At 43.4% G+C, this 12,877-nt stretch overlaps 1 protein-coding gene across 3 annotated transcripts in view; it reads right to left on the reverse strand.

The window, feature by feature from the left end:
• The window catches only part of BCAT1 (branched chain amino acid transaminase 1), a 102,572-nt gene that overhangs the window by 64,621 nt on the left and 25,074 nt on the right, over positions 1-12,877 (reverse strand). For all 3 annotated transcript variants that reach the window (XM_030541551.1, XM_030541559.1, XM_030541544.1), the window contains exon 2: positions 11,953-12,024. In XM_030541551.1, the coding sequence (XP_030397411.1) occupies positions 11,953-12,024 (72 nt within the window). The remainder of the gene's footprint in view (positions 1-11,952; positions 12,025-12,877) is intronic.

A 12,877-nucleotide genomic window follows, 5' to 3' on the forward strand; every position in this document is an offset into this window, starting at 1 on the left:
GAGCACAATTTCATTGATCAGTTTCCTGTGTTTTCATGTACTGCACTCTTTTGAATACAAACTAGAAGTTAGATGTAAAAGACATCAAAAGAGCTAAATATGCCTTGTTAATAATATATGGAGATATACCTATCTCATAGAACTGGAAGGGACCCTGAAAGGTCATTGAGTCCAGCCCCCTGCCTTCACTAGCAGGACCAAGTACTGATTTTGCCCCAGATCCCTAAGTGGCCCCCTCAAGGACTGACCTCACAACCCTGGGTTTAGCAGGCCAATACTCAAACCACTGAGCTACCCCTCCCGACAGTCCTTTGAAAAGTATAGAAAAAGATTAGTTTGAAAAGTGATATGAATGCTGGTGAAAGGTGCTAGGCTGACAGCCTTAGAGACTGAAATCCATTGTACATAAAACTGATACAATACAGGAAGCAGTAGTGTAAGCATTGCTCCCATTGATATGCCTCATCCCTAACTTAATTAATGGTGCTGTATCAATTGCAAATGGGAGATTGATACTTCAGGAAGCCTAGACTTTGAATACAATAAGGGTTAGCTTTCTGGTTGCTGCAGAAATTTAAAAGGTATTTTAGTGATAATTCATGTGCTGGATATGTGGAATCTAGTCTACTGATTTCAGAGTAGTCAATGAGGGTACGTCTACACTACAGGATAAATTCGAATTAGCTTAAACCGATTTTATAAAACATATTATAAAGTCGACTGTGCGCGTCCACACTAGGCACATTAATTCGGTGGTGTGCATCCACGGTCCGAGGCTAGCGTCGATTTCTGGAGTGGTGCACTGTGGGTAGCTACTGTAAAAGAATGAGGCCAATAACGTCGATTTGCGTCCACACTAATCCTAAATCGATATAGTAATATCGATTTTAGCGTTACTCCTCTCGTTTTGTAGGAGTACAGAAATCGATTTAAAGAGCCCTTTAAATCGATATAAAGAGCAGTGTAGTGTGGACGGGTGCAGCGTTAAATCAATTTAACGCTGTTAAAATCGGTTTAACAGCGTAGTGTGGACCAGGCCTGAGAGTTGAGAGCAATGAAAAGCTTGTAGTGGAGTTTGGTACTTAGCACACCCAAAGACCCATAAGAAACACTTCCCGCCAGCCTGCAATGAGATGAGCCTCAAGTTTTGTGTTAGATAACAGTCCCACTGACATTCATAGGAGTTTAACCTGTCCAAAGACTGCAAGCTAGGGTCTAAGGGCATGGCTACACTCAAAACTTCAAAGCGCTGCAAGTGTGAGTGTGGTTGCAGTGCCAGCGCTGGGAGAGAGCTCTCCCAGGGCTGCACATACTCCACCTCCTCATGGGGATTAGCTTGCAGCGCTGGGAGCTGCGGCACTGTTTACACTGGCGCTTTACAGCGCTGTATCTTGCAGCGCTCAGGGGGGTGTTTTTTTGACACCCCTGAGTGAGAAAGTTGCAGTGCTGTAAAGCGCCAGTGTAGCCAAGGCCTAAGAAGAAATGCTGTCTCAGGAGAAGGAATCTGGCATTCAAGAATGGGCATTACACAATTTACACAATACATTTTAGTTAACACCATTACACTATGCCCTCTTTTCTGTACTTCCATTCCTCACATCTTGGACCACCAGGTGATTGGTGCATAAACAGCAACTTTCTCCAGCGTAATCAGCCTCCTACTGAGTTTGATTCTCTTTGCAATGTCATTGTGTCTGAAGTCACAGCTTTGCTATTTGCTTCCATTGAAGTGGTTCTAAAGTGCATTAGATTGGTTTGGGGTTTTATTTTTCCCCACTATTTCCCTGCCCCTCCCCCATTTATACAGTGTTTTAAATTTGGTTGTAAAGTTCAAAGCAAGTATAAATTACTACTTCATACAGTGTGACCAGCAGGATCCCCAGGCGGCCCTCTCAAACACACAGACAATATAATATTTTCTAAAAACTCATCCCTGTCAGGGGTCTGCACTTAGTATCCTACCTCAAGTAACAGCACCATAAGGCAGAAATGGACTTATAAATTCGACCTTAACCTGAGCTGGCTGCTTTCTCCATTCAGGACCCTCTGGCCTTCCTGCTAGCACTCTCTTGCCTCAGAGAGACTCTGTCATGATTCTCCATTCTGGCTGAGATGTGGGAATGGAGGGGAGCAGAAGGAGGGGGAAACTAAAGTGCCTCCCAGTATCCTCAGCCTGCTGGGGACCTGACTGACAGTGTAATTTAGCACAGCCACAGGGCTGCTCTAATCTAGACTCAGACCACTCACGGCCCCAAAATAGTCAGAGCACATTGGCATTCTGGTCCTGTCTTTCCTTTCTTTGGCATATGCTGGAGGTTCCAAGTGGGGGAGGAGAAAGCACATAGGGCAGTTCTGCCAACCCTTACAGCAGGATTATTTTGAGGTTTGTTCGTATTTTGTTTTTTACACAGGGGAGAGTCACTGGCTTTAAGGCCTCTTTATACCTCTAGCAAGTATAAAGGCATCAGAGGATAACAGTGGACCTAATGAAAAAAAAAAACTTACCTAGTCTGCCTGCCAAAGGCAGTCAACAGAACAGCTCTAGATTTCTATACATACTGGGCCCCTGAAGCTTGACAACTAGTTACCATAGGATATAATTATTTTTAAAAACTGACATTCTCCAAAGCAGAACTTCTAGTGGAAGAGTCATCCTAAAACCATTACCCACACAGGCAGAACTGTGGTGCCCACTACTAAATGGCAGATATTAGGCTCTGGCTTACCGGCATCCCTCTTTATGTGCAGAGGGAGGCAAGAACTACAAGAAAAGTGGCAGCCTGTTGCCATGTGGACAAATCTCACTATCAATGAAGTCAGTGGCAAAACCCTCGTGAATGTCAAATGAAAGCCAGGATCAGAATAGGCCTTATCAAGGTTGATTATAACCTTTGGTAGCATTTATTTTTCATTTCTGATTTAAGCCTGAGCAGCTAAAAGGAAATTACTTAAGCCGAAAACAGAAGTATGCACTGGGCTAGCATAGCAAGCAAAGAATCAGGAAGGGCAGGCTGATTACCAGGGTTATCACTAGAATTTCGTCCCAAATACCACAGTAGTTAACAGTAACACGCAAGGAAATGCTGAAAAAGCACATGACAGTTCAACTGGGGTTTTTTTCAACTCATTTTTTAAACAGTTGCAAAAGTCTGATGGGGCTTTTTAAAGGATGAGTGTAAAGTATTAAGAGAGAGAAAAAAAAAACACAGATGTGAAAAAAGGAAGAAAGGCAAAACTTGTACAGACAAAACCAAAAAGGATAAGTAGAAATGAGGAGAGAAGGAAGAACCAAAGGCAAAAAAAATAGCACAGAAGATTAAGGTTTCTGGGGCATTCCTGCTGAGCTCCACTTTTCCTGCAGAAAAATGAAGTTGATATCTGTGCACATACACTGCTTAAAACCACCACTGCATTTTGCAGAGGGGGTAGAGGGGAGAGGAGGAAAAGGGAAGAGCAAAATCTTCAATTGCTTTAAGTTCTAAACATAAGAGGAAAAAGCGGGGCACTGCGTCGTAGCCGCGTCTGGCAGCTCATCAGCATTAATAAGTATTGTCTGGTTGTTAAGCACTGACAGTGTGCTGGAGCTGAGGTGCTAGGCTTTGGAGTGGCTGCTCAGACCCTTGACTCCAGAACTCTTTGAAGCAGGCTGGAAATGACTTATTTTTGAACATTGCCAAAGCTTAATAAATAGGAATAATAAATGGATAGGATACAATCTTTGTTGGGAGGAATTTTCCATCTCTGAATCAATACTGGATGATACTGTTTTACATATGGGAACGGCAGTATGTTGTAAGTGTTAAGGTACACAGAAATGCCATTTTTATTTAATGTAAAGACTAATATCCAGCAACTTTTTAGCAGGCACCAGATGCAGTAAGGTTAGGTTAGTTCTCAGGCAGTCCTTTGGACAGTACATAAGCCACAAAATGCATTATGCACCTCCATAATGTTCTGCCCTGAGCGAAATCAGGCATGTTATGTAGTAGGATGTCTATGAAGGATAGTATCAGAGGGGTAGCCGTGTTAGTTTGGATCTGTAAAAGTAGCAAAGAATCCTGTGGCACCTTATAGACTAACAGACCTTTTGGAGCATGAGCTTTCGTGGGTGAATACCCACTTCCTCAGATGCATGTAATGGAAATTTCCAGGGGCAGGTATATATATGCTAGCAAGCAAGCTAGAGATAATGAGGTCAGTTCAATCAGGGAGGATGAGGCCCTGTTCTAGCAGTTGAGGTGTGAAAACCAAGAGAGGAGAAACTGGTTCTGTAATTGGCAAGCCATGAAGGATAGGTGTCTGCTGACACTGTCCAGCCATCATGTTTTAGATCTTTGGGGAGGGGGGTCCTTTTTCTTCCTTCTTTCATTGGGTCAAAGTTGAAGATGATTCTCGCAGGGAAGTTGGTAGGCATTCGGAGAAGTTGACCATACTACCTGAGTGAGAGTGGGACCTGTCTAGTTAGGAAGCAAGTCACTTCACTTGACTTTAATTTGATGTTTCAATCACTCAGAGATGCTTCATCTGAATAGTGTCCAACTTCTTTGCACACTTGACAGTAAGGAGCCATGTTTCAGTCCCATAGGTCAGAATACTGACCACCAAAGCATTATATATACTCATCTTCATCGCTCTACTTATCAGGGTGCTCTGTTTGTGAAAGACATTTTTGATGGGGCATCCTATTGCTGATTGTGCTTTTTCATTCTGTGCTTCAAGTTCTTTCTTGATGCTGCCCGTGTAATTGATAACAGAGACGAAGTAGGTGAAATCACAGATAATCTCAACTGGTTGATCGCCCACTAAGTTGCAAGAGCCTGCAGCTCATTTGAAATTGCCTAATGGAAAAATTGGTTTTACTGAAATTAATTTTCAGGCTGACTTTCGCCACTAAGCTTCCCGGGGTTTAGATTCAACAAACAATATGTTATTGGCAAAAATCAATGTCAATGAGGTTATCATTATCATGTGGTATACCTAAAATGCATTTATTTAGTGTCCGTTCAAGCACAGTCTATGACAGCATGGAAATGTTCTCAAGCAGCAATGCATCCTTGTTGATTGTCTTCTTGCAAATTAGGTTGGGTATTCTTTCCCATCTACAAGAAAGCAACTTGAGGAGTCATCTTATATAAGACAGAAAATTCTGCAGAGCTTGTCAGGAATGGCTATGAGTTTCAGCCAAGGAGATCCCCTGTTAACAGAGTCAAAGGCAGCCGTGATATCCATGAATACAATTTGAATTCTCTTGCCTTCTTGCTAAGCTATGGACTGTGACAATTTGCTCCACGGCAAAATAGCTGGAATCGAAGCTTCTTGTGGTCTTCTCTTGCTTCTTAAGATATCAGTAGCTTGGGCTGACAAGGCAGAAGCAAAAAACACACACCACAAACTTTCCCTGGTATGGACTGAAGAGTAATGTTACAATAGTCTTGTCTGCTGCCTTTACATTTCCAAAGTAATAAAACAATGCTTTTTTGCCAGTGGGACAGGACCGATTCTCCAGATGATGCTGAACAGCGTCGTACTCACATAAAAGATAGCCAGTCCAGCACTTTTAAAGAGTTTTGCAAGAATTCCACAGATTCCAGGTGCCTTATTTCCCTTAGCTCTCTTTACATCTCTGTGGATGTCATCAATAGTGAATTTGCCAAGGTGATTTTGTGCAGAATGAGTCAACTCAGTAGTGGCCTTAATATCAGGGTCCAAAGATACTGGGGGTGAATTTCACAACTGGCTGAAATGTTCACTCCAGCATGCCATTTACTCTGCTTCTGTATCAATTAGCTGACTTGAAATGGAGTAGGTCATTCACTTGTTACGGTCTTTGTCAGTGAGGTCACAAAAGTGTTCATAAAAGGAAGCAAAATCGTTCCTGGCAGATGTGCTCTCAAGTGCAATGGCTCTGACTTCCATAAAAGCTTTGCAGTCACCATGTATTGCTTTGTTACAATGCCATTTAGCTTAGAATACATGACCGTATAACCTATCAAACAAGCCATATGCAACTGTTCCGTGATGGCTAAAGTATTAAAGGAGATCCAGTCCATCCAGGTGGTTTCAGCATCAGTATACTCTGGTAGGGTCTCAAACCTATTCAAGATTCCAACGATTTAGTAGTTTTCAAAACTATAAGTTTTGAAGTTGGGTAATTCAAATTTTGCTGATCCACTTGTCACTTTGCCTGCACTTTTTAGTCTTAGTGTAGCCTGGTCTACACTAAGCGTTTATACCGATTTTAGCAGCGTTAAACCGATTTAACGCTGCATCCGTCCACACAACGAGGCCCTTTATATCGATATAAAGGGCTCTTTAAACTGGTTTCTGTACTCCTCCCCGACGAGAGGAGTAGCACTGAAATCGGTATTACCATATCGGATTAGGGTTAGTGTGGCCACAAATCGACGGTATTGGCCTCCGGGCGGTATCCCACAGCGCACCACAGTGACCACTCTGGAAAGCGATCTGAACTTGGATGCACTGGCCAGGTAGACAGGAAAAGCCCCGCGAACTTTTGAATTTCATTTCCTGTTTGCCCAGCGTGGAGCTCTGATCAGCATGGGTGGCGATGCAGTCCCAAATCCAAAAAGAGCTCCAGCATGGACCGTATGGGAGATACTGGATCTGATCGCTGTATGGGGAGACAAATCTGTTCTATAAGAGCTCCGTTACAGAAGATAAAATGCCAAAGCATTTGAAAAAAATCTCCAGGCTATGATACAGCACTGTGCTGTGGACTCTGTGTGACAAGTGTAACGGAAAGCCAAAGAATCAAATGGACGCTCATGGAGGAAGGGAGGGGGAACTGAGGACTCCAGCTATCCCACAGTCCCCGCAGTCTCCAAAAAGCATTTGCATTCTTGGCTGAGCTCCCAATGCCTGTAGGGTCTGGTTCAGGGTCTCTCTTGTCAATTTACTCCCCCTCCCCCCGTGAAAGAAAAGGGAAAAAAATCGTTTCTTGACTTTTTTCAATGTCACCGTATGTCTACTGCATGCTGCTGGTAGACACGGTGCTGGAGCAATGAAATGCAGCATCCTCTCCCCTCTCTTCCCCGGTGGCAGACGGTACAGTGCAGTAGGACTGGTGGCCGTCCTCGTCATCAGCCTGTGAGTGCTCCTGGCTGGCCTCAGGTGAGGTCGGCCGGGGGCGCCTGGGTAAAAATAGTAATGACTCCCGGTTATTCCCGGCAGATGGTACAGAAAGGCTGGTCCTCATCATAGCAACTGGTGGCTGAACTCCATCAGCCCCTGCTTCATGTCTAAAGAAAAGATTCTGTCCTGCCTGGACCATCATAGCAGTTGGAGGCTGCCTCCCCCTCATTTTATCTCACTAAAAAGTCAGTGTTTCTTATTCCTGCATTCTTTATTACTTCATCACACAAATGGGGGGACCCTGCAATGGTAGCCTAGAAGGGTTGGAGAGGGAGGGAAGCAAAAAGTGGGATTGCTGCAGGGACACCCCCTAGAATGGCATGCAGCTCATCATTTCTGTGGGATCTGACATGGCGCGGCTGTGCTCTCTGGGTCTCTAGAACACTTGCCCTATATTCTAGGCAGGACTGACTCTATTTTTAGATACAACATAAAGGAGGGAATGACCCGGGGGGGGTGTCATTTTTGTCTTTGCGCCCCCGGTCGACCTCAGCGAAGGTCAGCCAGGAGCATCCATGACAGCAGCAGACAGTACAGAACGACTGGTAACAGTTTCTGCTACCTTGCAAAGGCAAATGAATGCTGCTGTGTAGCGCTGCAGTATCGCCTCTGTCAGCGGCATCCAGTACACATATGGTGACAGTGACAAAAGGCAAAACAGGCTCCATGGTTGTCATGCTATGGCGTCTGCCAGGGCAATCCAGGGAAAAACGGCGTGAAATGGTTGTCTGCCGTTGCTTTCATGGAGAAAGGAATGAGTGACGACATTTATCCAGAATCATCCGCAACACTGTTTTTGCACCATCATGCATTGGGATCTCAACCCAGAATTCCAACGGGTGGGGGTGACTGCGAGAACTATGGATAGCTATGGAATAGCTACCCACAGTGCAACGCTCTAGAAATCGACGCTAGCCTCAGTGCATGGACGCACACCACCGAATTTTTGTGCTTTGTGTGGCCGCGTGCACTCGACTTTATACAATCTGTTTTACAAAACCAGTTTATGTAAAACTGGAATAATCCTGTAGTGTAGACGTACCTTAAGATGAAAATGTGCAGAGAATATTTTGTGGTTGGTGTTACTAAGCTCAGCAGACCAATAAATTCTACAATTGCTGACAGATGATCTTCAACAACAACAGATTACGTTCGAATCAATCATTTTCTTTGTTCGGACTTTGTTACTTGACCAAGTAAACTGGTGAATTCCTTTCCTAAGAAACCAAGTGTTCATAATGACAAACTCATTAGAAACACACAACTGTAAAAGACATTCGCGTTGATGTTTAAGGTATCTCGAGTAACTGGTACAGTAACAATTTCCATGCTCCACTAGAATTTTAAAGTTACCAAGGAGAGTGAAGATGTTGTAATTCAAGACAGGTGAAAGAAGAAAGCAGCATTAATTATACAACTCTTTCTTGCCTTCATCAGAAGCTTCACTAGTTGGAGGGTTGCAGAGAATTGTCCATCTTCCACACTTATGCTGGACCTCAGCTGTAAGCAGGCAACTGGAAATTGGTTCAAATAATTACACTGCTTTCACAGATTCCAAGGCCAGAAAGGACCATTGTGATCATCTAGTCTGACATCTGTATAATACAGGCCATAGAACTTCCCCAAAATAATCCCTAGAGCATATCCTTTAGAACAGTATCCTCTCAAGTTAAAAATTGTCAGTGAAGACTCTACCATGACCCTTGATAATGGTTAATTACACTCACTGTTATAAATTTACATCTAATATCCAGTCTGAATTTGTATAGCTTCAGCTTCCAGCCATTCAAATGGGTTATACCATTCTTGTTAGACTAGTGGTTTTCCTGGGTCATGACCCAGTGCTGGGTCAAGGAATGTAAGGCACTGGGTCACAGTGGTTCTGGTCAGCACTGCCAACTGGGCCATTAAAAGTCACTACCTGTTCCAACACTGCGCTGCGCCCTGGAAGCAGCCAGCAGCACGTCCAGCTCCTGGGGGGGGAGGAGGGGGAGGGCACGGGGCTCCACCCCCGCCCTGAGCACTGGCTCTGCACTCCTGTTGTCTGGCTCATGGTTGACCGGGAGCTGCCCAAGGTAAGCCCATGCCCCAATTTCCTGCCCCATCCCTGACTCCCCCCAAACCCAGGGCCCCTTCCTGCACCCCAAACCCCTCATTCCTGGCCCCAGCCCTGAGCCTGCACCCTTAAGCCCAGAGCCCTGACCCACTCCCATATCCCAACCCCCTGCCCCAGCCCAGAGCCCCCTCCCACACCCTGAACCTCTCATTCCCGGCTGCAGCCCTCACTCCCACATCCCAATCCTCTGCCCCAGCTCTGAGCCCCTCTCACATCCCAAATCCTTCATCCCCAGCTCCGCTGAGTTGCAAATATCAACAATTTTCTTCAACTGGGTCGTCAGAAAAAAAGTTTGAAAACCACTATGCTAGACTGAAGAGCCCATTATCAAGTTATTCCTCATATAGACACCTACAGACTGTAATCAAGTCACCCCTTATACTTCTTTGTTAAGCTAAATAGATTGAGCTCTTTGAGTCTATCACTATAAAGCATATTTTCTAATCCTTTAATCATTCTCTTAGCGCTTTTATGAACCCTCTCCAGTTTATCAACATCCTTCTTGAATTGTGAGCATCAGAACTGCACAGTATTCCAGCAGTGGTTGCATCAGTGTCAAATAGAGGAAAAAATAACCTCGCTACTCCTACTTGAGATTCTCCTGTTTATGCATGCCTGACTCGCATTAGCTCTTTTGGCCACAGAGTCACACTGGGAGTTCATGGTCAGCTGATTATCCACTATGTCCCCCAAAACCTTTTCGGAGAGTCACTGCTTCCCAGGTTAAAGTTCCCCATCCTGTAAATATGGCCTACATTCTTTGTTCCCAGACATATTGTCATAACCTAATCCCAGATTTGGACCTTAGCGTCCAAAATATGGGGGTTAGCATGAAAACCTCCAAGCTTAGTTACCAGCTTGGACCTGGTAAAGCTGCCACCACCCAAAAAATTAGAGTGTTTTGGGGCACTCTGGTCCCCCCAACAACCTTCCCTGGGGACCCCAAGACCCAAATCCCTTGAGTCTCACAACAAAGGGAAATAAACCTTTTCCCTTCCCCCCTCCAGGTGTTCCTGGAGAGATACACAGAAGCAAGCTCCGTGAATCTAAACAGAGGGATTCCACCCTCTCTATTTCCAGTCCTGGAAACAGAAGTACTTCCCTCTTTACCCAGAGGGTATGCAAAGTCAGGCTAGTAAATCTAACACACACAGATTTCCCCCTGACTTCTTCCTCCCACCAATTCCCTGGTAAGCACAGACTCAATTCCCTGGAATTCCCCACTAAAGAAAAACTCCAACAGGTCTTAAAAATAAAGCTTCATATAAAAAGAAAGAAAAATACATAAAAATGGTCTCTCTGTATTAAGGTGACAAATACAGGGTCAATTGCTTAAAAGAAATATGAATGAACAGCCTTATTCAAAAAGAATACAATTCAAAACACTCCAGCAACTACACACAGGTAAATACAAAAAAACAAACCTATCTTTTTGGTACTTACAACTGGGAAACAGGAGATTAGAAAGGCAGGAAACAGAAATCTTCTCATAGCCGAGAGAGAGACAGACACAAGACCAAGAACAAAGGACCCACACACAAACTTCCCTCCGCCCAGATTTGAAAAAGTCTTGTTTCCTGATTGGTCCTCTGGTCAGGTGTTTCAGATTACTTCTTTCCAGGTGTAAGAGACATTAACCCTTAGCTATCTGTTTATGACACATATACATTTACATTTAGCAGAATTAAAACTCATCTTGCTTGCTTGCATCCAGTTTACTGAGTGATCTAGATCACTCTGAATCAGTGATCTGCCCTCTTCATTATTTACCACTTCCCCAATTTTTGTGTCATCTGCAAACTTTATTAGTGATGATTTTATGTTCTTTTCCAGGTTACTGATAAAGATGTTAAATAGCGTAGAGCCAAGAACCCTGTGGGATCCCACTAGACACAGATCCACTCAATGAAAATTCCCAGTTACAGTTATATTTAATAATCTTTATATATTATGTGTGACATGTTAATTTTATATTGTTCTAATTTTGTTATCAAAATGTTGTGTGGTACCAAGTCAAACGCTTTACAGAAGTCTAAGTATATTGTGTCAACACTGCTACCTTTATCAATCGAATTTATAATCGCAAAAAAAAAACCCATCAAGTTAGGATCTGTTTTTCCATAAACACATGGAAACCCTCTGTTAGTTCTTTATTAATTGAGTGCTGTATCAACCACTCCATTTTCTTGCATGAGATCAAGGTCAGGCTGACAGACCTATAATTACCTGGGTCATCCCCATTTACCCTTTTTGAAAATGGCATGACATTAGCTTTCCCCCCGTCTTCTGGAACTTCCCCAGTGCTCCAAGACTTATTGAAAAATCAACATTAATGGCCCAGCAAAATCCACTTGGCCAAATCCTCAGACTTGTGAACATGATATTTAAGAGGAATCCAACTTCTTCCTTTCTCTTATCCCAAGCAGCTGATCACATAAGATAGCAGTTGCTTATTCTTTCCTCACTGCAATAATGAACAAATGTGGGTGGCAGAATTTGGAATGCTCTAATTTGTACAGGGGTTACTGCATTATCTTCAAATGCTATCAGCATAAAACACTTATATCCAGCATTATGATGATCAAACATGTCCACAAATCCAGCATCGTGCACATGATAATAAACCTCGCCAGATCACTGTCTCTGAAATGTTTCAGGCACCCATCCTTCTGCAAACAACTTACCTTGAAAGATTCAGTCACTTGCTTTGCGGCTCCCCCTGTACATCCTCCAGCTGGGCACTCATTCTGACAGCCCTGCAAGAAATAAAAAGCAGGAGATACCAAATTAAATGCATGTTGCAAAGAGGCAGATACCTAGTCAATTAATACTTTGCATGACAAAAATCAAATCAGGCTTCATCATCACTTGATCAGAATAAGAATATTAGGCACTGTATTTTCCACCATCCTCCTGTTCTGTTTTTTGTTTTTTATTTTTGTTTCAATTGAGTGATTTAATATAACTGCATTTCTGGGCTTTAGCAAGACTGGTTAAATCAACATTAGCCTTATATGTCTCAGGGTCACAGTCCGAGAACAAAAGTGCAATTGTTTCACTTAAAGCTGAATAAATACTCTGGGATTTTACACAATTATATCAGGTCACTGAATCCCCTTTAGAGGCAGACACCTCAGCCTTGTGGTTTCCTCTGTGCCTTTATTCAGTGAAAATGATGGGAGAGGGAGGAAACATTTACTCCAAACCATACGTCCTTAATTGAATGAGATAAGCGGTAATGAACGAGCATCCACAAAAACAAAATTAGTCATGAATCTATACCATATTTCTCTTATAAACATTATGTGTCTTTTAAGTACTCCACAGACGAGTGGGATTATATTAGCCAGCAATTGAAGGAAAGGGGATCAATAGTGCAAATCAGAAGAGTAAGCTGGTAGTCACATGACCCACAAAAGAAAATCATCTAGCAGAAGCATCCCATGTCCTCAAAGCAGCTTCCATGTTGCTTTCTTAGCATCCTCTCTCTGCCAGTTCTACAGCATTCTGGTCGCAGATATGAAACACACATTACACACAGCGGCACCTGGGTAAAGAGGAGGGGGGAATCTAACACGTCTTTCTGGCTTTGATCATTGGAGCTAATCA

This window comes from Gopherus evgoodei, chromosome 1 (assembly GCF_007399415.2).
Source record: "Gopherus evgoodei ecotype Sinaloan lineage chromosome 1, rGopEvg1_v1.p, whole genome shotgun sequence".
In the NCBI taxonomy this organism is placed as follows: Eukaryota; Metazoa; Chordata; order Testudines; family Testudinidae; genus Gopherus; species Gopherus evgoodei.